Below are 26,477 nucleotides of genomic sequence, written 5' to 3' on the forward strand. Positions count from 1 at the left end.
AAGAAGAACTTCTTTGTATTTGTTTTAAACCTGCTACCTATTAATTTCATTTCGTGACCCCTAGTTCTTGTATTATGGGAATAAGTAAATAACTTTTCCTTATCCACTTTCTCCACATCACTCATGATTTTATATACCTCTATCATATCCCCCCTTAGTCTCCTCTTTTCCATGCTGGGGAGGCCTAGCCTCTTTAATCTTTCCTCGTATGGGACTCTCTCCAAACCCCTAATCATTTTAGTTGCCCTTTTCTGAACTTTTTCTAGTGCTAGAATATCTTTTATGAGGTGAGAAGACCACATCTGTACACAGTATTCGAGATGTGGGCGTACCATGGATTTATATAAGGGCAATAATATATTCTCAGTCTTATTCTCTATCCCCTTTTTAATGATTCCTAACATCCTGTTTGCTTTTTTGACCGCCTCTGCACACTACATGGACATCTTCAGAGAACTATCCACGATGACTCCAAGATCTTTTTCCTGACTTGTTATAGCTAAATTAGCCCCCATCATATTGTATGTATAGTTGGGGTTATTTTTTTTAATGTGCATTACTTTTCATTTATCCACATTAAATTTCATTTGCCATTTTGTTGCCCAATCACGTAGTTTTGTGAGATCTTTTTGAAGTTCTTCACAATCTGCTTTGGTCTTAACTATCTTGAGTAGTTTAGTATCATCTGCAAACTTTGCCACCTCACTGTTTACCCCTTTCTCCAGATCATTTATGAATAAGTTGAATAGGATTGGTCTTAGGACTGACCCTTGGAGAACACCACTAGTTACCCCTCTCCGTTCTGAGAATTTACCATTAATTCCTACCCTTTGTTCCCTTTGTTCCTCTGTGTTTTGTCAGTGATAACAAAATAAGATCTAACAACTGCTTCTTTGAGAAGTTGTAGAACTTCCTTGAGCAGAGACTAGAAATTTGACAGGAGGTAGTCCTGTTGTGGAAGGGGTGACTTTTGCTGTTGTAGTGAAAATCCATCCAGATTTGCCCAAGCTCTAAGCCTCTGAAAATTGCAGTTTGCTCTTGCCCAGTAATGATTGTTACAAGTCTGTCAGTGAAAATATCTGAAGATTCTGTCTACAAGGAGCCTGTTAGCCTGAGGCTTCCAGGCCAAAGAAGGACTTTTCCTGCAATTGCTCTTCCTGGTTGCTGGGGGCTGCTGTGGTACTTAGCACAAAAACTGAGATGGAGATGATCTCTCTTGTGCTGTCCTTGCTAACAACAGAGAGCATGGAAGAGGAAGCATCCTGAGTCGAATGCAGAGGGGTGAGAGGCAGTGTGGGGACTGAGGCAGGCGGAGTAGTGAAACAGAGTGATAGGAGACTGGGAGACAGGCAGGCTGCAATGAGTGGGAGACAAGTAGGCAGGGTGAGGATTGGACCAGAAAGAAACCAGGGACAGGCTAAAGATGATAGAAACATAAGTGGTCAGGCAAAGAAAGGGGAGGGATGTCATACTAGGGGATGGGGCAAAAGGGGACAAACTGGAGCTGACAGGGGTAGAAGGGACAGGCTGAGGAAGATGGTGCCTTGTATGTGAACTTGGCTATGCTACCTGAGGGAAAAATAGAATGTGATCATCTCATCAGCCATGTCCTCGCTCCTCCCCCTCTCCCCCTCCAGAGCCTCCTGCACACCACGAAACAGCTGATACAGAGGTGTGGGGAAGGAGGGAGGGGGAGGCGCTGATCGGCAGGGTGGGAGGCACTGGGAGCTGGGTGGGAGTTGATGAGGGGCTGCTGACATATTACTGTGGCTCTTTGGCAATGTACATTGGTAAATTCTGGCTCTTTCTCAGGCTCAGGTTGGCCACCCTTGAGCTAATGTCTCTATTCAATCCATGATTTTTAGTGTCTAGAAAAGTTATGAATTTAAGCACTCAGACTCGTCATTTGAAAGTATTGTGCAGATTTCCTTTGAGGCTGAGAACTGATAAGTTACATATAGAGTGATCTCTTTGTGGAAAAGTGCTCACCCACAGATAATGTGGCATTTTTATCTTTTATCATTTCCTCATTTGAGAGCGGACATCTCATTAAAGACTATCATAATGCATACACATAGGGGGACCAAATAAATGTTGCACAGGCATTTTCTTTCAGACTTTCCCCTACACACACTTACCAAAGGAAACCCCCATTCTTCTGTCTTTCCAAAGTCCATACCAGTTCTCTCAGATAGTACTGATTTTGTACACTGAAAGCAATAGGGCGAAAAGATCTGTAGGTCTGATGCCTCCTCTACTTCTTGAGGGTGGGATCTAACAAGTTGTCACGCTCATCTCTCTTGCCCTGTGTGGGTGAGAAGCAGTATGGTGATGAGGCCTCTCTGAAGGGAAGAGGTATCTAGAGGTCTAGGGTACAGTGCGAGAGGCTAGGGAATTTTCAGATGTCTACGTGTACTGAAGGGAAGGGGCAACAGCAGAGAGTAGATGGTGGCCTCAGTCTAGCATTGGAGAATGGGAAAATCATCAGGACAGCAGATGTGGGAATATTCTTGGTGGTGTTAGAGGGAAGAAGCAAAGGGAAATGAGGGGCATCTCTCTGATAATTAAGGGAAGGAGTAGGAGAATCTGTTGATATTGACTCTGTCATGGTGTAGGTGAGTATTCAGAGCCTCCATGGCAAACAAACTCTGATCCCACCTGACTGCCGCATTTTGTGGGGCTTTCTAGTTGTAGCTGTGCTGTTGCCGTTCCTTCAATAAACTATCTCATCCCACTGCCCTATTGTTAGAGGCCACATTGACAAATGAATGCTATGCAGAGCAAATCTGCAGACATTACTGACTGGGAAGGCATTCCTGGCACCCTTAACACTATTGGTGGTCTTCAAGACCCAAAGCAGGTGGGTGGTCCAATCATAAACCAGTGGTTGGCAGGGTCCATTATAGATGGTATATGCTTCTTGGTCCCAAAGGCCAGACTGATTCAGATGGCGATATAGCTTCTACCACAGGTGTTCAGTTTATGATGCAGTGGTATATGGTTAGAGCAGGGAACAGTAAGTCAATACTTCAGGTTCTATTGTTTCTTCTATCACAGACTACGATACTATGTCAATGTACTACATATTTGCAAAGGACATGACAAAATGGGGCTCTGATCCCTGATTGGGACCCCTCATAGAGCATCTGCTTTTCCTATAGAGGTAGATGAAATATAGTTCCAGCTGAAGCTCAAAAATACCATTTCTGAGTCAGCAAGAGGGAAATGCTTGGGACTATATGAACGTGCAACCTTTACAATGGTCTCATCCTCTGGCTATGGCAGTGAAGAATGAGCCTGGAACCTGAACTGAGCTTTCTGCTCATGTACATAATGTTGGCACTTGGCTGCCAGACCAGCTTAGGTCTGGATTTTTTTTACTTTAAACCATATGCAGTCAGGCTTGAGATTCAGGGAAACAGCTGCAGAGTGATTCTCTATATAAGTGTCAATAAACACAGCACTAAGTTCTTCTTCGAGTGCTTGCTCATATCCATTCCAATTAGGTGTGCGCGCGCGCTGCGTGCATGTTCGCGGAGACCTTTTACCCTAGGAAAACTTGGTGGGCCGGCAGATCGCCCCCTGGAGTGGCGCCGGTATGGCGCCTGATATATACTCCTGCTGGCCAGCCCGCTCCTCAGTTCCTTCTTACCGCCCATGTCGGTCGTTGGAACTGTGGAGCACGGCTAGCTGTTCTCCACCTCCCTAGCGTTTCACTCCTGTGTAATATCGTGTATATAGTTCTTTAATTGTAGTTATAGCTGTAGTTAGTGTTAAAATTAGTAATTTGTAGTTCTGTATATAGTTATAGGGGATCGGGGATTCGCCCCGTTTCCTCCCCCTGGTACCGGGGCCCATGCCCGGTTCACTGGGCTTCAAACCTTGTATGGCCTGTCATCGGCCGATGCCCATAGGAGATCCGCACGACTCCTGTCTGAGGTGCCTAGGCGAGTCCCACCTTGCGGACAAGTGCTGGATCTGCAAGGCGTTTAAGCCCCGGACAAAGAAAGAGCGGGACAGTCGCTTAAAACAGCTCTTGATGGAGGCAGCGCTGACTCCCCCATCGTCGGCACCAACTCCGGCACTGGGACCAAGCGTTTCCTCCGCTCCGGACTGCCTGGCACTGACAAAGGCTTCGCTTTCCCGCTCGGCACCGGCCCAACACCCCAGCCAGCACCGCTCCCTCTCCCCGAGGAGCAAGAAGCACAGGACTCCTGCGGCACCTACAACTGCACTGCAGTCGGAGCGTGCTTCCAAACTGGACTGCCCGGCACCGTCATCTACCGCGGCACCGAGCACCGTCGCACCGTCGATTCCAGCTCCTCAGGAGCCGTTGAGTCCGGTGCCTCTCAGCTCCCCAGCACGACCTTCGATTGAGCTCGTCGTGCCCTCCACGCCGGAGACCTTCTCCGTGGCACGCAACCTCATCGCTCTAATAGAGCCCGAGCTGCCCCAACCCCCGGCACCGCCGGTGCGGGTTATTCAGTCGATGGGCAAGACCACCATGGTGCGGCCGTGTTCGCCGGGCGCTACTGAGCACCGTCGGTCCCGCTCCAGATCGAGGGGCTACTCTCAGCGTTGTCGATCAAGATCCCGGCGCCGCTCGCAGTCCCGATACCGTTCCCCGCGGCACCAGTTGTACTCGCGGCACCGCTCAACATCCTGGTCACCGTCGTACTACTCCCGACACCGGTCCAGATTGCGGCACCGATGCTCCTACCGCAGCCGTTCCCGACACGACAGCACACGGTACCAGTCGACCTCCCGGCACCAAGCTGGTAGCAGGTCCCGGTCCCGATCGAGATACCGCCACGACTCCTGGTACCGCTCACCGGCACCGCGCAGAGGCGAAATCTATGGGCGCAGAGGCCTGGCACAATCATCGTCAGCTCCTCTGTGGCCTTCACGTCACTCGTCTGCCTCTCCACACGCGGACAGCGCCTCCTATGGGGGTTCGGATGCACAGGCCCACCCAGACCATGGACCACCGCAATGGTCCTTTTGGACGCCTTGGGCATACCACCAAGCCCAGGGCGAACCATTGGGCCCAGCACACTCCAGCCATTCGGAGCACCGTGCACCAGAGGCCACAGTCAGCCAGCCTCCCCCCCTCAAGTATGGAGGAAGACCCTGCGCATCCCCTGGCACAGCAGGATGTCCCAGAGACGGAGGTCCCTCAGGACGAGGCTTCCGTACATGAACCACTCCTCCCTGGGTTATCTTCTTCCTCTTCCCCAGATGAGGCGGTAGTGGGCACATCATCATCAGGGCCCCCGCCGATTGATATCCGGGCACATCAGGACCTTCTGCGGCGCGTTGCCCAAAATATAAACCTTCCTGTAGAGGAAGTCCCTGAAGTGGAGGACCCGGTGGTCAGCATACTTCCCGCAGAAGCGCCGACCAGGGTGGCCCTCCCCTTCATCAAATCCATCCAGGCAAAGGCGGACACCATATGGCAGTCTCCGGCCTCCATTCCACCCACAGCCTGCGGAGTGGAAAGAAAATATATGGTGCCATCCAAGGGGTATGAGTACCTCTACGTACACCCCGCCCCCTGCTCGTTGGTGGTACAATCAGTCAACGAGCGGGAGCGCCACGGCCAGCAAGCTCCTGCGCCGAAATCCAGAAAAGCCAGGCGCATGGGCTTGCTGGGCCGCAAGATTTACTCTGTGGGAGGCCTTCAGCTCCGTGTGGCGAACCAGCAGGCCCTCTTGAGCCGATACAGCCACAACACCTGGGAGGCTGTCGGCAAGTTCACTGAACTAATTCCCCAGGACTCATGCCAGGAATTTTCAGCTCTCCTGGAAGAGGGGAAGAGGGTTGCCAGGACCACACTGCAAGTGTCCTTAGATGCCGCAGATTCCGCAGCCAGAATGCTGGCATCTGGTGTAGCCATGCGTCGGATATCGTGGTCTCAGGCTTCCGGACTACCGCCCGAGTTGCAGTATACGATCCAAGACCTGCCATTCGACGGGCAGGGTCTTTTCTCTGAGAAAACAGATCCCAGGCTACAGAGCCTGAAGGATAACTGGGTTATCATGCGTTCACTGGGAATGCACACACCCCAGACTCAGAGACGGCCATTCCACTCACACCCTCAGCATCCTTACCCCCCGCCTCGACCCGGACAGGAGTTTACCCGGAGATGAGGCCGCCCGAACCGCAGATGACAGTCGGGTCCTCAAGGGGGTAACAACTCGGGGTCCGCCAAACTACCGCAGGGACCCAAAGCAAACTTTTGAGGGTGCGCCCGAGAGCAGTATACCAATCCCCTGCCTGGATCCTCTTCATTTTCTCAACCGCCTCCACCCCTTCCTGCCAGTGTGGTCCCAACTGACCTCGGATCGTTGGGTCCTGCGCACGGTGGAGTTTGGATACCGTCTTCAGTTTATTTCTCCACCCCCCTCCCATCCTCCCTCCTCGTCCCTCTTCAGGGACCCCTCTCACGAGCAACTTATCATCCAGGAGGTTCGCAAGCTCCTATTCATCGGAGCTATAGAGGAGGTGCCGAAGGAGTTAAGGGGCAGGGGTTTTTATTCCCGGTATTTCTTAATCCCCAAGTCAAAAGGGGGCCTTCGACCCATCCTGGACCTGCAAGGACTGAACAAATTCATCAAGAAGTTCAAGTTCCGCATGGTATCCTTAGGAACCATCATTCCTTCCCTGGATCCCGGAGATTGGTACGCCGCTCTCGACATGAAGGACGCATACTTCCACATTGCGATTTTTCCTCCGCACGGGAGGTATCTACGCTTTGTGGTAAATCAGGTTCACTACCAATTTACTGTCCTCCCCTTTGGTCTCTCCTCGGCCCCTCGGGTATTCACCAAATGTATGGCGGTCGTTGCTGCTTCCCTGCACCGTCGTCGTATCCACGTCTTCCCTTACTTCGACGACTGGCTTATCCGAGGCACTTCGGAGGCACAGGTGATCGGCCACGTCGCCATCATCAGGGAGCTGTTTGCGAGTCTAGGCTTGACCATCAACCCAGACAAGTCCACTCTGGTGCCTACGCAGAGGATAGAGTTCATCGGGGCAATGCTGGACTCCAGCCTTGCGACAGCCAGTCTACCCCTGCACCGGTTCCAAGCTATAGTTTCCCTGGTCAAAGGGCTACAAGCCTTTCCGACCACGTCGGCTCGAACTTGCCTCGCTCTCCTGGGGCATATGGCCACATGCACCTTCGTCACGAGGCATGCAAGACTGCGCATGCATCCGCTGCAGACCTGGCTCGCGTCGGTCTATCGACCAGGCAGGGACGCCATAGACACAATCATAACAATTCCACTGACTATTCTGGGCTCCCTCGGCTGGTGGACGACGTCCTCCCATGTGTGTGCGGGCCTACCATTTCACGCCCCCTAGCCCTCCGTGTCCCTGACAACGGACTCGTCATCGCTAGGCTGGGGTGCACACCTGGGGACCCTGCGCACACAGGGTCTCTGGTCGCCAAAGGAGCTAACGCTCCACATCAATGTGCGCGAGCTGCGGGCAGTCCGATTGGCGTACCAAACGTTTCAATGCCATTTACACGGCCGTTGTGTTGCGGTGTTCACAGACAACACAACGGCCATGTATTACATCAACAAGCAGAGTGGGACTCGGTCCTCCCCGCTGTGTCAGGAAGCAATACGCCTTTGGGACTTTTGTATAGCCCACTCTATTCATCTAGTGGCCTCCTTTCTCCCGGGAGTGTGGAACACCCTCGCGGATCACCTGAGCAGGTCCTTTCTATCCCACGAATGGTGCATCCGTCCGGACCTCCTTTATTCGGTTTTCCGGAGGTGGGGGGTTCCCCGAATAGACCTGTTCGCCTCCAGATCAAACAGGAAATGCCAGGTGTTCTGCTCTCTACAAGGTCGCTCCCCGGGCTCCCTGTCGGATGCGTTCCTGATCTCGTGGACGGGACGTCTTTGTTACGCTTTTCCACCCTTCCCTCTCATCCACCGAGTCCTGATCAAGATCCAGAGAGACAGAGCCCGCCTCATCCTGATTGCTCTGGCTTGGCCGCGGCAGCCCTGGTACACCATGCTGCTCGACCTGTCCCTGGCGGACCCAATCCCCCCGCCTCCTTGGCCGGATCTGATCACGCAGGATTTCGGCAGGATGTGCCATCCGGACCTACAGTCCCTCCATCTGACAGCATGGCTCCTGGCTGGTTAAGCCCGTCGGGGTTGCGCTGTTCCGTAGCAGTACAACAAGTGTTGCTGGGCAGCAGAAAACCTTCCACGTGTTCAACCTACCTCGCAAAATGGAAGCGCTTCTGCTAGTGGTGCAACCAGCACGGCCACTCTCCACATTCCGTAGTAGTCCCCACTATTCTGGACTACGTGTGGTCTCTCAAGCAGCAGGGATTGGCGGTCTCCTCTCTACGGGTACATCTCGCGGCTATATCCACCTTCCATCCAGGCGAGGCTGGCAAGTCAGTTTTTTCCCACCCTGTGGTGTCAAGATTCCTCAAGGGCTTGGAGCGACTATATCCTCAGGTCAAACGGCCTACCCCTACTTGGGACCTGAACCTTGTCTTAACCAGGCTCATGGCGTCCCCCTTCGAACCTTTAGCCATATACTCGCTGCTGTACCTGTCCTGGAAAGTGGCCTTCCTAGTCGCTATCACCTCGGCTAGACAAGTCTCGGAGCTTCGGGCTCTGACTGTGGACCCTCCATATACTGTATTCCATAAGGACAAGGTGCAGCTGCGACCACACCCGGTGTTCCTCCGTAAGGTCGTCTCCGCCTTTCATGTTAACCAGGACATCTTCCTGCCAGTCTTTTGCCCGAAGCCGCATTCCTCCAGACGAGAGCAACAGCTCCATTCTTTAGATGTCCGAAGGGCTCTCGCTTTCTACATTGAGAGGACCAAACCCTTCCGCCGTTCACCTCAATTGTTTGTGGCATTGGCGGAACGCATGAGGGGCATGGCAATCTCCTCCTAACGTATCGCATCCTGGGTGACATCCTGCATTTGGGCATGTTATGACTTGGCCCACGTTCCGACGGGTCCTCTAACTGCCCATTCTACCCGGGCTCAAGCTTCATCTGCCGCGTTTTTGGCCCATGTCCCCATACAGGAAATCTGGCACGTGGCCACCTGGTCTTCTGTATACACCTTTGCATCACACTATGCACTGGTCCAGCAGGCTAGAGACGATGCTGTTTTCAGCGCAGCGGTTTTACATTCCGCAACGTCTCGCTCCGACCCCACCGCCTAGGTAAGGCTTGGGAATTACCTAATTGGAATGGATATGAGCAAGCACTCGAAGAAGAAAAGACGGTTACTCACCTTTGTAACTGTTGTTCTTTGAGATGTGTTGCTTATATCCATTCCACACCCGCCCTCCTTCCCACTGTCGGAGTAGCCGGCAAGAAGGAACTGAGGAGCGGGCGGGCCAGCAGGGGTATATATCAGGCGCCATACCGGCGCCACTCCAGGGGGCGACCTGCCAGCCCACCGAGTGTTGCTAGGGTAAAAAGTCTCCGATGAATGTGCACGCGGCGCGCGCACACCTAATTGGAATGGATATGAGCAACTCATCTCGAAGAACAACAGTTACAAAGGTGAGTAACCGTCTTTTATTTTCCTTCATACTGGATGTGTGAAGCTATCACCGCCACCATCTATAAAACCAGCTGAACATTTAACACCCTGAAAATGATTTTTTTGAGTTCCTTCTACCTTCTGGTGTGTGTGGTTTTATTTTGTGTGTAAATTTTCTCTGTTCTTTGTCTATAGGATGACCAGACAGCAAGTGTGAAAAATCAGGGCATGGGTTGGGGGATAATAGCAGCCTATATAAGAAAAAGACTCCAAAATCAGACCTGTCCCTATAAAATCAGGACATCTGGTCACCCTATTCGTCTACCTTGCTGTAATGTCTAACAACCATGCTTGCTGTTTGCTGTGTTCATTTGGATCAGAAAGCAGGTTTAGCTTTTTTTTTTCAGAAACCTTTTTCAGTCAGTGTAGTTCTTTCCTCCTCAGTAGTGGCTTTAATGACATATTTTTACCTCCTCTGATTCTACAGCAACTAGAAGCAGGATCACCATAAGGCAGCTATACCATAATCACTTTGAGCTCAATAAGGAGATCTTTACAGGCAACTTTGTTCTTTTTCTTAACGGGATTAAGAAGCTCAGCTCTTTAAATTCTTGTATATAACACTGACATTTCCAGGATGTGTTTTGGACGAGGGAGTTCAAAGAGAAGGAATGAAAAAGAAAAGCCAATATGACTTTGTTTTTTACCTTGCTGGAGGAGCTGTTTGTGCAAATCGCCTATAAGCTTATTGACCTGAATCTTTGACTCCTTGTTTTCTCTGGATTTGGCTGGAGTGTAGACACTGATAGAGCACTGATAGAGGTGATTGAACAGCCCCCAGCTTTGCTTGGCACCAGACCCCACACCCCCACCAGGCCCGACATTATCTTTCCCTGGCAATACTTCTGTTTTCCTGGAGCTCATACTCCTTTAATTTTTTTTTTTAGTTATTTGTAATTTGTTATGTTTTCTTTATGTGGGCTTTCCAAGTAACTGAAAGGCACATTAATTCTTTTTGTTAAGCAGAGATAGAGGATTTACGGGTAAGGCTTTCCACTCAGCAGAGTGTGGGTTAATTTCAGTTTGTCTCAGTTGAATGGAATGCAGATAATCTACTTTTTCTGGCTTTGCTGGATCCTGAGCATCCTCCATTTCTTCATCAGATGCAGCATATGGATCTGGAGAAGTGAGGGATCTCATGGCAGCTGTGGAAGGGCACAAATTAGTTAAAGTTGACTCTTTCCATGATGAAAGGAGGCTTTTTTCTTACTAACATATGCCTCCTCCTTAATCCCTTTGTCTGTCATTGCTTTCTATCCCTCAGAGGGGGGGACAACCTTTTTTTTTTTTTTGATAGAAAAGGAAGGAGATAGCAAAAAGTGTTTGAAGTTTTTTTTTTCACAAAACTGAAGGGTCTCTGAATAGCAACTGGGAGACTGCTTGTCAACTACTCTGTTCTCCTTTGGCTGCTACCTTGGATGTCGTCTCTAGAGGTCAAATCTTGGTCCCATTGAAATGCATGCCAGAGTTCCCAGTGATTTCAGTAGGATCAGGATTTGACCGTTTGTGTCCAAGCACACCCTGCTCATAATCAGGAAGCGAGGGCAGGGTCATTGAACAGAAAACTAAATTTCACAATTAACTAGCAAGCTAGATTTTTTAAAAAAGCAAACAAATAGAGTTAACTAGATAATGGCTTTAAAATGTGCAGAGTTGTGGGATGAGAGCAGCTCCTGCCTTTTCAGTCAGTACCTTTTGGGCTCCTTAAGAACAGTGAAATTGTGAACTTTATCATGCTGTGATTTAGTCACCGCAACCCCAAAAAGGATTATTTAGTCACCACAAGTACTATGCTGTCCCCTTTCCTAGAAATTGTGAAAATTTAACTTGACTCAAAGTAAGAATTTCAAATGAATTAGAGGTAAGCTCCCATAAAATATGAAATACACAAGTGACATACTTTTATCCATTTGCTTGCATAGAGTATTACAGTTGTATATCTGTTTGATTTTTTGGGGGTGGGAGCTTCTATTTCTTCCACCTATTTCATCAGATGTCTTCTCTTCATGTTTTTGAATGCTGGTGGAGGGTCCAAAGAACTCAGTTGTGCACAAGCTTTGCACCCCTAATCAATGGCTGTGGATGATGGCAATAACATAACTCTCAAAGCACTGGAAAAAATAAAGGACTCCCAAATCTGTGACCTGATGGGATAAATATTATTGCTGAAAGGATTATGATGGATGACACAGAACTAAAGGAACCATTTTCTTGTGACAGTTAATTCTGTCACTTGTTTTGGCACATAAGATGTCCTGACTGTTTTTGAAACTGCAGGACATTGCAGGAGTAATACTCTAAACATTCTTGGAATCTGGGAGACAAACTGGATTGGTATGGACACACAAGATAGACAGTACTAGTTTTTGTTTTCTGATAATCATTGCAACTTAACTCATGGAGGAGTGTAGTGGGTCAGCGGTGGTCCCTCCCGCTCTGGGGAAGTGGGAGGCCACTCCGCCTCCTATGTCACTGGGTATCTCCTAGGGTTGCCAGTCCCCCTCGTTTTGCCAGTAGTCTCCTGGAATCAGTCTCTATCTCCTAGAGGCTACTGAAGCCAAACTGGGAGATTTTAGGCCCCTAAAAGTCCAGCAGGGCTCAGGCATGCTCCCCACCCACCCTGGTCCCACGCTGCTCCCAGAAGTAGTCGGCACATCCCTGCGGCCCCTGGGAGGGCCAGGGGGTCTCTGCATGCTGTCCTGCCCCAAGCACCCACTCCAAAGCTCTCATTGACCAAGAACTGCGGCCAATGGGAGCTGTGGGGGCAGCACTTGTGGGCATGGGCAGTGCATGGAGACCCCCTGGCGCCACCCATAGGGTCACAGGGACATGCCTGCTGCTTCTTGGAGCAGCGTGGGGCCAGGGCAGGCAGGGAGCTTGCCTTTGCCTTACTATGCTGCCCGAGGTAGGCACCTCTCTCCCAGAGCCTGCAGCTCTCAGCCCCTCCCACACCCCAATCCACTGCCCCAGCCTGGAGCCCCCTCCAGCACCCGAACCCGCTACCCCAGGTTCAGCCCAGAGCCCCCTCCCACACTCTGATCCCCTCAGTCCCAGCCCTGCCTCAGCCTGGTGAAAGTGAGTGAGGGTGGGGGAGAGCAAGCAATGGAGGGAGTGGAGATGGAGTGAGCAAGGCAGGGCCTGCGAGAAGGGGCAGGGCAGATGGGTGGGACAAGGGTGTTTGGGTTTGTGTGATTAGACAGTTGGCACCCCTAATGTCGCCTCGAGTCAGGGAATTAGCAGAGCATTGAACAGTTTAAGGGTAGAGTAGTACAAGTCTATAAGGCCTGGCCATCAGTCATGGTGGGGCAGCAAACAATTGAAGGCTCTGGCCTACAGTCAGGGGCTCTGCCCATTATCTGGGCAGAGCAGCACAGGGGTTGGGTGTCCTACCTCCATGGACAGCCAACAAAAGCAGGTCTCTTGGCCTAGAGAGGGGAGGCTGCCAATCCAGGGGTGGGGTGGCAAACGGTAAGGGGACCCAGGCCCACCCAATTCCACCAGGCCCTGGACCACTCCCTACCTGCTCTTAGGGGTGTACCTGGATCTGTGGGGGGTCCTCTGCTTGCATGGGGAACCCCAAACGCTCTAATCCCCACCTTGCCTCAGTCTGGGCTACTGCCAGTCATCATCAAGCCCCCACTCCCTAGTGCAGACTGCAGTGCTAAAGCCACTCATAATAGGCAAGGTTGGGTCTGGACCTGCTGCCTGTCTCTGCAACCTAGTGCCTCTGTGGGCCTTGGGGGGAGTTGCCAGCCTAGAGCTCCCCAGCCTCTCTGGCCTTTCCCCAGTCCTGCTCCACTCAGGTACTTTGCTTAGGTCCCTGCAGCCAAGTCCATCTCCCTCTACAGCTAGAGAGGGACTGCTTACGCTTCCCTGGCTTTTATAGAGCTAGCTGCAGCCTGATTGGGGTGTGGCCCCAGCTGTGGCTGCCTTCCCCAATCAGCCTAGCCTCTCCCAGGGCTGTTTTAAGCCCTGCAGGGCAGAAGTGGGGTGACCACTCTGCTACACTAGCACAGTAGGGCCCTAATCTATGATTGAGGATTCTAGGTGCTACCAAAATGTAAATAATAACTAATAATGCCCACTGCTCACATTTTTATACAATAGGAGAGCTTTAACATTTTTCTGTACATCAGAGGAGGAATGGCTGGGGAAAATTTGAAATCTGTCAACGAAAGGCTTCATCCTGCAAGATACTGAGAAGTTTGGTCTTGATTCAGCAACGTACATAGCACGTGCTTAACTGTAAGCATGTGAGTATCCTTTTGACTTAATTACTCACATGCATAAAGTTAAGCACTTGATTAAGGGGCAGATTTGTAAAAGCATTTAGACCTTTACAGATGCAGATAAGTGCTTAATGGGGTTTTCAAAAGCACCTAGGTACCTCGCTCCCATTGAAATCACCTTTAAAAATTGCACTACATACCTATCTGCAACTTTAGATGTCTCAGTAGCTTTAAAAATCTAGCCCTAAGTGCTTTGCTGAATCAGGATAAAGTGCTTAGAGCCTTTCAAGATTGAGCCCTAAAATAGGAATTATTTTTTCAGCTTTGGAGCAGCTGTTCACTGGGGAAAGGATGGGATGTCTAGAGAGCTCTTAGGAATCAATGGGAAACAGGGAAACAGTTCACCTTGACTCCTCAGATGATATTTCTTGTTGTGTTCATAGAACAGCTTCAGGAAAATTGGTCTGAATATAAATGCTGCGCTGGGATATTGTGTACAGGAAAAGTACTAATAATGTAACATTTGCACTGTTCTGCAGGAAATGCAGTAGTGCAGATGGTGGTTTTCTCTAATGGAGATAAACACATGGATTAGAAAATTAAGCAGTACAGTCACCAACAGAGTATCAAAGATCTAGAGAAGAAGAAATGTTAGACTGACTAAATGAACCTGAGAACAGAGTGAGGTCTTACCCAATTCTTAAGAATACAGTAGTACCTGAAATTGGCAGAAATGTCTGACATTGATAAGATGATTTTGGAGTAGAACATTGCATCTGCCTTTCTAGTCAGTGAGTGGATTCTGGCAACTGGCAGTTTAAATACTGTGTGCTCACCTTTGCATGTGCACCCCATTATCACTGCCTTCCCCCTCCCCCTGAAAAAAAAAACACTTTAGGAGAAGTACCTTGGGTTGTCCCCAATATTTGCCATACTGTGGTTAAGGAACCTTATTGTGAGATTGTCCAGGGCAACTAGGAGCCTGAAGTTATCCTAAATAAGATTCAGTCCAGGTTAAACACTGATTCCTGACCAGTACTATCCAAACTGATTGTTAAGAAGAGTGCAGAAAGCAATAACATAAATGGTTTCAGAAACACAAAATGCTGAGGTGACTGGTTGCCACATTTGAAATAAAATTCACTGGATTGACCTGTGTAAAAGAGCTCGGCTTATTCATGCAGATGTAGCTAGGGGAATAATTTATGTTCTGTGTTGAGGGCCAGATTCTGCTCATACTTTTAGTTTTACACTGCTCATGTTACTCCTGACTTACATCAGTATAAGTGATATCAGAGTCTGGCCCTGATAGTTGTAAATTCTCCAGTATCCCAATGCCCTACTTTCATGACAGCTTCACTGAAAGAGATTACCTCTGTTATATTTTTCCTTCTTGCAAGGCTTGTAAGAAAGAATTTCTTAGCATAACTTCGTAGTCATTGTAGTCTTATCTACCTGGTTCCCAAATCAAATGATGCCTAGTATGGTGAGGTATGAAAACATCACTCGCAATTTGTTTTTAATAGCTTTATTCTTAAGGTCAGCATTCTTGTACAACAAACGGATTATAAATTTAAGTAGAATTTTTGGCGTTATACGGATGTACTATACATGTTTTGTATATGCTGAAAACTTACGACTATCAGCATTAGAGTGTTTTGCTTTTCATTTTTTGCTTTTTTATTTTTAAGTGCGTGCAGAATCTAAGAAAGTTATATTTTAAAATTATTTTACAAGGATCTCCACTTCAGATGGTATGTATTTTAAGACATCCATATGTTGTCAAAATTTAGCAATAATTTCAGTGCAAATCCAAATAAACTATTTCAGCTTGGATGTGGTTCCCTTCAGAGTATCTGAGGTCAGTCTGCAGGGATCCTAGAAAAGCAACACTATTTTCACTGAATAAGCTGCTTCCATTGGATTTCCAGGGCTAGATCCTCAACGGGTATATACTGATAAAGTCGTGTTGGCTAGGCTGATTTACAGAAGCTGAAAATCTGGTCTGTAGTTTCTACTAAGGTTCCAGTTCAACATGGTATTTAAGCATGTGTATAATTTTAAGGATGTGCGTAGTCTCATTGGCTTTAGTGGGACTAATAATATACTTAAAGTTACACATGTACCTTGTTAAATTGGAGCCTAATATGAGAAATGATATTCGTGAGTCTCTGTATCAAACCTGTTGTTTTTTTTTTAACAATATTGAATGTTATACCTGAGAAGTGATGTTTCATTCGGAACAACTATATAAGAAACCTATAATTATTTAGGTTTACATTTATGCTGTGAGGGAGAATGAGCACAAACTGACTTTCAAAATGTTAATGTTCTCTCACTCCAATATGAGCTACAGTTTGATGTTTGTGACTGGTACAGTACTTTACCCAAAGCTATCTTGTCTGATGATAAAACCATGAGTGTATGAAGCTCGCACATTTTTCATCTCTTTTATGACCTTATCTTTCATGAGCGGCTTCTGTGAAGGTATCCTAACTATAGGAAGCACCTGGAAAACATATATGATATCTATGCTGTGATAAGCAGTTGTGAACAAGAAAGTAGATCTATCATATCTGAACTGTTCATTGTTAAAAATACTTTCTCGGTTTAGCTGATTGAAAAATAATTATAGGGTGACTAACAGCTACTGTAACACTCCTAGTTGAGAAAGTTCAATAGTTCTGTTGTCGAAGAATTTCTGTAAGAGGTTAATATTGATAGGAATAACATGGATATAAGGAGCAGGGTTAAGAATAACTGTCTACCTGTGTGGCTGCTTTGAAATACTGCAACTACTTGTAATAACAGGTGGTTTAATAAAAATTGGAAAGCCTGTATTTTATGTAAAAAATATTTATTTTTCAGAAACACTGTTTATACATTTGAAATGGTTTATTTGCAAAGTTTGCCTCTTTGCCTGCATTGTTAGAGACTTTAAAATCCTACCCGATACGTTTCAAATAGTATATTCCATTTTACAGTTTTCCTATCCTTTGAGTCATGATCACCTGTGCCACGTTAAATGATGATGTGTTCCTTTTCCTCTTATTGGATTCACATTTGGTTATGAACATTGGGGCTAGATTCATAAAGGAACGTATGTGCCTCTGGTATTCACAGGATCTCCACTCAAGTGCCACCAAACCTTGTAAGTGCCTAAACTCACTCAGCACCTATGTTTTTGCAGTAAAAGTTCCCTATGCACTTGTGTTTCTGCCTCCGATCATGTGCTGCTCCCCCACTCTAGCATCCAGATGCATCACCTGCCTAAGCCCCAGTACAGTTCAGAAACTGAGGGAAGACAAGTGTTCGGTCACGTACCACACTTGCAGGGCCCAATCCAGGTACGCTTGCTCTGAGCAAGCCTAATTCCGTGCAAAGCAACTGGAGGAGGAAAGGCAGAGGCTGCTACTCTCCCGTATAACTTTAGTCCAGTGGTTACGGTACTCATCTGGGAGGTGGGAGAACATCAGTTCAAGCTCTCCATCCCTCCACCTATTGAGGACAAGGGAGCTGAACCAGAGGTTTCCCACCTCTCAGGTGAGTGCACTAACCCTGGGCTATGGGATATTCTGACATGGGATGTCCTCAATTTCTCTAGTTAAAGCTGTTGTTTAAATAATTAGAGTCATTGGAATAGGGGGCTTGATCCTGGGTAAGTGCTCTAACCACCAGTTATAGAGTCATTCTCATGCATGGTCTCTCTTTCTCTGGCCCAATGACTCTGTAGTTATTTATCCAAAGTGGAACAGCTTTAACAGGAGAGGCTGAGGAGACCCACATCAGACTCATACCTAATATCTAGAGCATTCAACTGAGAGGTAGGATACCTCCGTTCAAATTTCTGCTCCTCAGCAGGCAGAGGGGAGGCTTGAACTGGTGCTCTCTTACATCCCAAGTAAATACCCTAACTACTAGACAAAAAATTATAAGAAAAAGGTCCTCATCCTTGTCCACACTGATCTCCAGGAGAGGTTTCACAAGGACTGTGAGATCAAGTTATTTGTAGCCATTGATTATTCATGGGTGTTTAGTTGTTCAAAAATGTTATCTTCTCTCTCTTTATATACTGTATAATATATGCACTCACATACACACATGTATGCTTATTATGGATATTCTGAGTGTCATAGAAATTATTTAAATTTTATGTATTTCTTCTCTTCAGGTGATGAAGAGGGCAGCCAGGAAACAGCAGAATCAGATGGTGATGCACAATCAGAGAAACCAGGACGGCTCATTGTGGAGACAGATGACTGGGATGGGCCAGGTAGGAGAAAACAAATTACAATCCAGAATGAATAATTTAAAATGGAGACTGAGAATGTTTTCCTCGTGTTTCAGTAAGTAGGGTCAGTGTTGCATTGTTTTGTCAATGGAAAAAACTTCCTGTGTTCATGTGATGCCTTGGGATATCTACAGTAAGAGCTGAGGAAAAATGCTTCACCAGACAGCTGTTCTGCACATGTCCATCCTGCATGAAAATTATACAGAGTAATGTTCCCATGATATTGCTACTAGAAATAAAAGTGTTGTTATTCCTTAGCATTTGGAGGATTAAATGCAGGATTGGAGTTCCAAGAGGCTCCCAGTTTCATTGCTGCCTATGGCTGGTGGTGCTTGCTTCTGTATTCTACTCTGTTTTCCGTGGCCAAACATCTGTATTTAGTCCAAAACTCTAAGTTTAACAAATGAATATGGCAGCCAATGATGTTTTCAAGGACTTTCCTTATCAGTTTTCATTTGATATAAATAATTTAACCCACCCCGGTCATTGACTGCAGAGTTAAGAGAGAAACCTTTTGACTGCAATCAATAAACTATAAGAGCTTCATGTTTAAACAGAAATATGCAGTAACATTTTCTGTTATGTACAGTAAAAACACTGCAAATACATTATTGGAGGAACATTAGGCAGTATTACAGTTCTATAGGCATGCGAGAGAGAGTTCCAAACAGCCATTAGATATAAATAGGTAAACCTTGGTTTCTGTTGTAAAGATACATAAAAACAAAGGGATCCTACAGTCCTCACTTTGGCAAACCTCCAGTTTAATTCAGTGGGATTTTTTAAGTTACAGATAGCAGAATTTGTCCCCAAATCATTGTATTTAATATATTTCTTCAGTGCCAAGAGGAAAATATATATTTGAAACCAAACATATCCTTAAAGTAGCTGTGTTTCTAAACAGAGCACATTCCCCTGAAAGGATAAGCATCAGAGAAGAGAGCCATGAAAGTACTCTAGCAATAATTTATAATGCAATAACACTTTTCATTAGAAAAAAAATCCTATATTTCAATCATATTTTCATCCTTGCTTGAATTTGCAAATTACTGTGTGCTGTGCATGAAGAGAAGAACTCCTGTGGTAATTTTCTGAAACCAGCAGCTGGAAAATATAATGCAAACAAAAATGAAGATACACTATATCGCTGATTATTATGATGTCATTTATAATGTTGTTAATGATATATACACAAATATGTTTGTATTCTGTACAAAGCAATGTAGTATTATATAAAACAAGATTTGATATTAAAATGTATTACAGTAAATTTAAAGTTGCATGAAAACCTCTTTTGAAAGGGGACAGCTTCTTCCAGCTTTTTACAGTTTTAGAGATTGTTGTTGCACTAAATTTACTCCCTTTAACACAGGAATAAAATGTCTCTTAAGAATCTGAAGTTTTGTGATTTCTTTGTTGCTGTTTTATTTTTAGAGCAAAATGAATGTACTTGAGAGTATAATTTTCATTACTGGTTGTTATTGTCTTATGTGAACTAAATGTGTAGGAATATTTTAGGGGATATTTTTGATGACTGCAAGAAGTAAAAGGTGTGGGGGGTTTGTTTTTTGTTTTTTTTTTGTAAGAAAATTCTTACACAGATATTTGGTGATTTTTGTCCTGGATGTTAAAAGGGTAAGAAGATACATTTAATTCAAGAAATGTATCATGAAATACTGGAGCTGAAGATAGAAACCGAGAATGAATATAAGGAAACTCCTTTTTGTCTTTAGAGAAGTGACCACCACTGAAACTTCATCAGAGCTTTAATTAATTTAAATATTAGTTTTTCACATGGAAATAACATGTTTGTAGCATAGAAGTGAATAAGTATATCACATGCCATGCTCCTGCTTCTCTCTCTCTTCTAGTTCTTTAAATGAAATTCTGTATTCATTCTTTTGCTAATATATAAAAAAAAGATAGAAGATTATTTTCAAACATGTAATACAGGAAAAATGAAAATAGTTTTTCCTTGTACAAGTTTTGTGTAAATCTAGTGCTCATGAAATTCACTGGCTTGACAGTGCTGGAGAATGAAGTCTCTGGTTATTCGAAGATTATGTACCAGTCCAGCACAGGAAGACCCAGTACAACTCTACATCTCTCTCAATGTGCCTCTGCCCTTCCTCAGAGAATTCACCTCTCGGAGTTAGAGGGTGGCATAATCTCCATTACCTGTTCAATCCTTGATCTCTTTGCTGAGATGGAAGTTGTTAATATTACCAGTTGTGATGGTACTTTATGTGATACCAGCAGCTGTCCATTGAGATCTGGATTGTGACCATCAAGGGCTACGGAATAGTCATTAAATGGTACTAACTTTATTTTGACCTAGGCTGAATTTTTAAAAAAAAGGTTTCTTTCTTTTGTTTATGTTTATAAAATTCACGGTTGTTTGCTGTGACATCATGGTGATTTGTAGGGTTCCCAGCTGCTGGGGGATTCAGGCTCTGAAATATTTATTAGTATTTAATTTATAATTAAGGATAGGTCCCAACCAAAGCCCCAAAATATGAAAATGAGTCCCTTGTCTTTTTCTTTAAAAAAAAAAAAAATGCTTCATGAAACTGTGCCAACGTGTTCAGAGACTTTAGCAGTTGAATGCATTTTTAAAAACAAAAATAAATTTAAAAAAAAATATTTTTTCCCCTGTAAATGTTCTGCAGTTACAGACAGCTCCTATTAGGCTTTTCTTTCAGCTCACAAGATCATTATCTTCACTGACTGTAAAATGGCTCCAGGGGGAGCCAACTTGGGTAAATGTGTGTGTAAACTGTCCTCAATATTAACAATTTTTGTTCCTCTATTGTGTTAAAATATTTATTTTTTTTAAATAACAGAGGTCTCTCTGCAGCTATGGGGGCTGGAGCAGATGGACTGTGCCCTGGAGGCTGTCAAGCAAGGGCAAATTCCTTAATTTTGCTCACACTGTAAGCCTGCCTTATCTCAAATCTCTCTCACTTCTATTTGGACATATACTAAGGGACGGATCCTGCTTCCATTAAAACTAATGGCAAAAGTCCCAGGATCACACAGAGTTTGGGGAACATGATTGGGCATTTGACGTGGAAAATTGTATGTGAAAAGGATTTATGTTATCAAATGAGTGCCACGGTATGTGCTATGGCTCTATAATCTTTATATTTAGGATATCAGTGTTCTAAGATAATAATGATCAGAGTTTTAACACATATAGAATAAGATGGGGTTCTAGTTGCTGACTGCTACATACCACCAAATCATATGAGAAAACAGGATCAGGATTTCTGTCCTTATGTACTTATGTATAATTTGTAAGGAAAACACCTGTATGATCATGTGGAACTTCAATATGAGTTACATATGCTGGAGATCTTATTCTGCCAACACTAACACATCCTTGAAATTTTATAAAATTATAGATTACAATTTCCTAACCCAAACAGTGTTGCATCCAACACAAGGGAATTCTGTATTAACCTGATCTTGACAGACAAAGAGGAGTTGATCAGAGAACTACAGATTAGTGGTTGTTCAGGTGAAAGTGAACATGGCTTGATTACATTTCTTATGTTCAAATAGAATATCAGAAATACGTGTATTTGGTGTTTTAAATTGGCCAGTTTCAAAGCTGGAAACAATTATGAGCCAAATCAGCTGGGAGAAAGACTTTAAACAGAAAAATGGGAGTCGTAATTGGGAACTATTTAACAACATTTTACTAGATGCCCCAAAAAGCTGTAATCAAGAGAGGAAAAGTATACTGGTTAAAAAACTAATCTGGTTTACAGAGAAAGTGAAAGCACCTAATATGTATATATGTGTGTGTGTGTATACATATATATATATGGGCTAGCTGATAGCAGTGAATATAAATTAAAGCTGAGAGTTGTATAAAATTGATAAAGGACACAAAAGGATACAAAGAAATCTGTGGCTTCTAGAATTAGGGAATAATTCTTATTAGGGAATAAGAGGATGTTTTCTTTCAGTATATTAGCAACAAAAGTAATCCTAACAATGTTATTGGTCCATTATTAGGTGAAAATAGTAGAATTGTCAATAATATTGCAGAAAGGCATAAGCATTCAATACATTGTATTTGGGAAAAATCCAGATGATGTATTCTTACCATATGAAGATGTTGAAATATTTTCCATTCCCACAGTAACTAAAGAGGATATTATAAAGCAGTGAGTAAAGTTAGAGATTTTCAAATAAGGTTTGGATAACTTACATTCAAGGGTTTTTAAAAAGCTAGCTAATGAACTCTGAGTTGTTAATGTTCATTTTCAATAAATCTTGGAATACTGGGGAAGTTCCAGAGGACTGGAAGAAAGCTATTGTTGTGCCAATATTTAAAAAGAGTGGAACTGACATCGATCTTGGGTGAAATAATGGAACAACTGATGTGGAACTCAATAAAAATTTAAATGAGCTTAATGTAATTAATGCCAGTCAACACCGGTTTATGGAAAATAGATCTTATCAGACTAACTTGACATCTTTTTTGATGAGATTACAATTTGGTTGATAAAGGTAATAGTGCTAGACTTCTGTAAGGCATTCTGTCCTTGTACGTAACATCTCTGAAAAAAAGCATAAAGATCCTGGAGCATAATCAAATGAACATGATCACCCAATGGAACGGTGTGGCCTAAAGACTTAATGTGGGAATATTGAATATTAAATGGGAATATTGAAGAGGAGTAGAAAGGTTGTATTACCTCTTATCTGACACTGGTGCAATAATAAATAATAAAACATTACTGTATGTGACATCTCATATCATACCCTGGAAAATCCTGTTCACCTTTCACAAGGGGGAAGGGGACAGATTTTCAAGTGTCAAGTACCACAACTGGAGTGAGATTTTTTCAAAAAGCTCAGCTCCCTTTTAGGGCCTTAAATAAAAGTCAGATTTTTAAAAGAACTGAGCACCCAACACACTTAACTCTTTTGACAGTTATCTATGTGCTATTATGTTCTCATCACTAGTGAGGGCCTTACAGTCATTAATGGTTTGTTTTATCTTCATAATACTCCTCTGAATCATAGGGGCAGGTTAAAGTGACTTTCCCAAAGTTACACAGGAAGTCTGTGGATGAGGTACAAGTTGAATCCAGGTCTACTAATTCCTGTGCACTATCTACTAGACCATAGGTACACCCATCTGACAAATGGGAGCTGAATTTTCTTAATGTCAAATGGAATTATTCTCATGAGTAAAGAGGAGTATTTGTCCCCACATAGAAGCCAAAAAAAAAAAAAAAAAGGAAAATGCAGTTGAAGACTGATTTTTAAGGTTCTAGTTGATGATCATGTCTTACATAACCTGTTTATATCAGTATGCGTATACAGTAGTCCTTCATTGGAAGTCTAATCCTGCTTCCAGTTAGTCAATGAATGTTTTGCCAGCAACAGCAGGATAAAGTCCTACTTCACATTAACCATGGTGAGGCCCAAAATGTATGTAAAATGATAAAACATAAAAGTTATGTGCTATTATTAACTGTTTACTGAAAAGTGAGGAGAGTTGTACAAAATATTGACCGAATTATAGCGTGCTGTTTGAGTGGAATGCGGATTAGTGCAGTTCTACTGTATTTTGTACTCCCAATGATACACACCTTTGCCCATTATAAAAGGTGGTTTAGAAAGTTCATCTTAATAGATTTACTGCAGCCTTCTCTATGAATCACTGTGACTCTTTGTGCTGATTGTTGGGCTTACCCTGCAATATTTAGTAATATCAGAAACAGTTTGGGGTACAAAGCAAAGAAAGTGTTTGGTATAGATTGGAATGGTGGTAGACCACTGTGAGATGGAAGCAGACACTAATGATACAGCCTTTTTTTTGTTAAACCAGTCCTAAGAAGGACTGGGAGATTACAGTCCTGATTTTGTTTCTTTTTTTGACTGGGGGAAATGTGGTAGATATAAGATCTGGGAAATGTTATTTGATGTAAATTAACAAAAATCCATGAAACATCGTTAACCATAGATATAGTCTGACAGTAAGAAGAATATTCTGAAGAAGCAGAGGAAATCATAGAATGACTGTGTGTTACTCTGACAGTGAATCGGTATTATCTCTACTATCAGATAATGCAGTTATCATTAATTTTCACATTTGCATTTCAATCTTTGGAAGGAAATGACTCTTGCCGGATGAAGATAAGAGCTCTGTACCACTATAATGAGCCATCATTTTATCCTGACTCTTTGTATCCATATGAAAATGAGGCTGGGTGGTGGTGTGGTATGTGGGGAGGAGGTGGGGGGGAGTCAAAGAAACATTATAACAAAGTGTCAAAATCACTACAGACTTTGAAGCCCTTTATGAAACAAGAGGCAATTTAAATAAATCTTCTGTAGTGAAGTGGTTATCGGATTAAAAGAAAAAAGCTTGGCTCCCATATTGTAGGAAAAACTGGAGGAAGAGGAGGAAAATTCTCTGAATCTTATTTCCTTAATCGTTTTCACCACTAGTTTAGAAATGTGAAGAGAGCATGCAAACTGAGCATGGTGTGAGGGACTGTGATGATACTCATCAAGTTAATCTCTTGTGTCTGCTTCTGAAACTTAGATACTATGATCAAGGGTGCATTAGAAGGAGAAAGTTTGATGAAAGGGATGCCAATACATGGCTGTCTACAAGGTTTGAGGGCAGTTGAACCCTGGAGCTCTTTTATTACATGTCCATAGTAACATATTAAATGCAGGTCTTCATATTATTTTCACATTGGTGTGCATAACAGATTGTAGTCATCATTCACTGTTTCATTCAGTATAAACTCTCATGTATAACATAACCTTATTCTGGAGCCTGAAGGTGCATCTGCACAACTCTGAACAAGGAGCTTCTCCTTCCCATCTTGACTGAATGAAACCAGTTGTTTGAAGAACAGTCTCATAATATCTTCAGCTCTCTTAAAGGACTGTACTGCATTGTTAGGGACATTGTAAAAGCGCTTACTAACCAGACATTCTGGAATAAACAGATTTATAACATAGCTCTCATCATTGGGATATTTGATTTACTCCAGCTTTAAATGATCATTTTATATTTTTCTTTTGAATGAAGGGTACATATTTCTCACAGATAGTTTTTTAATGATAAAGATTGTACTTTTGTTAACAGTTATCACAGTACAATATTGCCAGCAGTCATTCAAAACTCATGAGCCAGTCCCCCTCAGAATCCTGAGATTTAAAAAAAGTAAGGAGTCTTGGGTTCATCTTATTTGATTCTTAATTATTGAAGCTTTAGGGTATATTGTGAGCCAGTGTGAATTACTCTGTGTCTTGGTGGTTAGAGGCACTCTCCTCATCAGCAGAGGTGGGAGTTGAACAGGAATCATTTACATCCTTGGAGAATAATCTAATCTAATAATCTAAAAGTTATGATGAAAGTGGCCTTCCACCGCCACATGAGGCACCTGACTCCAGATAAGGGTCCCTGACTGTGAATCCCAAGTAGAGATAAGCACCCCCCTGCAGAGTGGCTTCAGGTGCCTAATTCCCTGAGAGTGGCTGAATTTAGCACACATTCCTCTCCTCAGCACCTCTGATTTCTACCTTGGGCAGCTCTCCACTCAACATGCTGGCTTTTGTGAATCCCATTATTAGGCTCCTTTCTTTCCCCATTTGTTGTACAGGAAGCTACATGCTGAATCCTGGCTTTATGAATCCCAGTGATTTTCTAGGCACCTAACAGTTAGGCATTGTGACATTCAGTGTCACAGCACCTAAGTCCCTTTGTAAATCTAGCCCTTTCTTATAAACAGCATCTGAGAGTCTCACACAGTCAGATCACTCACATTCTAGGACATATTATATGGCAGGCCTGATTCTATACCTTGCCACTTGGCATAGGCCACATTCAAAGTTATTAAAATAGAAATGGATAAAGATAAACCATGTTGGTAATTACCTACATTTATTTTAGATTTTAGTGATGGCTTCAGGCCATAAAAGAAAACTCCAGTTTGTGATTTGATGAGTGCACCACTGTGTTGCACTCTAATTTGCCTGGTGAACCTGCTGGTGTGCACTACATGTTCCTTAGGCACATTAACAGGGCTATGCACACTAGTGGAATCTGTGCAGGGAAATTAGAGTACAACATACTAGTGGTGCTCTACAAATTGAACCCCTGTAGTGTGGTCGCTGGGGTTGTATAGACAAGCCCAAAGATTCACGAGAAGTCCACAGGATGGATGAAACTGTTCTGTGGGCCACATATGGCTGCAGGCCATAGGTTTGACATCCCTACTCTAGGAGCTGGTGTTTTAAGGGAAACGCCAAGTACTTTTAACATAACTTTTAACATTGCAGCTTTGTTCATATCAATAAGCAGTGGAAAGTGAAACTG

At 44.2% G+C, this 26,477-nt stretch overlaps 1 protein-coding gene across 3 annotated transcripts in view; it reads left to right on the forward strand.

Annotated features, from left to right (window-relative positions):
• Positions 1–26,477, forward strand: part of ZFPM2 (zinc finger protein, FOG family member 2) — a 492,640-nt gene that overhangs the window by 127,113 nt on the left and 339,050 nt on the right. For all 3 annotated transcript variants that reach the window (XM_030553692.1, XM_030553694.1, XM_030553693.1), the window contains one exon: positions 17,999–18,100. In XM_030553692.1, the coding sequence (XP_030409552.1) occupies positions 17,999–18,100 (102 nt within the window). The remainder of the gene's footprint in view (positions 1–17,998; positions 18,101–26,477) is intronic.

This window comes from Gopherus evgoodei, chromosome 2 (assembly GCF_007399415.2).
Source record: "Gopherus evgoodei ecotype Sinaloan lineage chromosome 2, rGopEvg1_v1.p, whole genome shotgun sequence".
Taxonomy (NCBI): domain Eukaryota; kingdom Metazoa; phylum Chordata; order Testudines; family Testudinidae; genus Gopherus; species Gopherus evgoodei.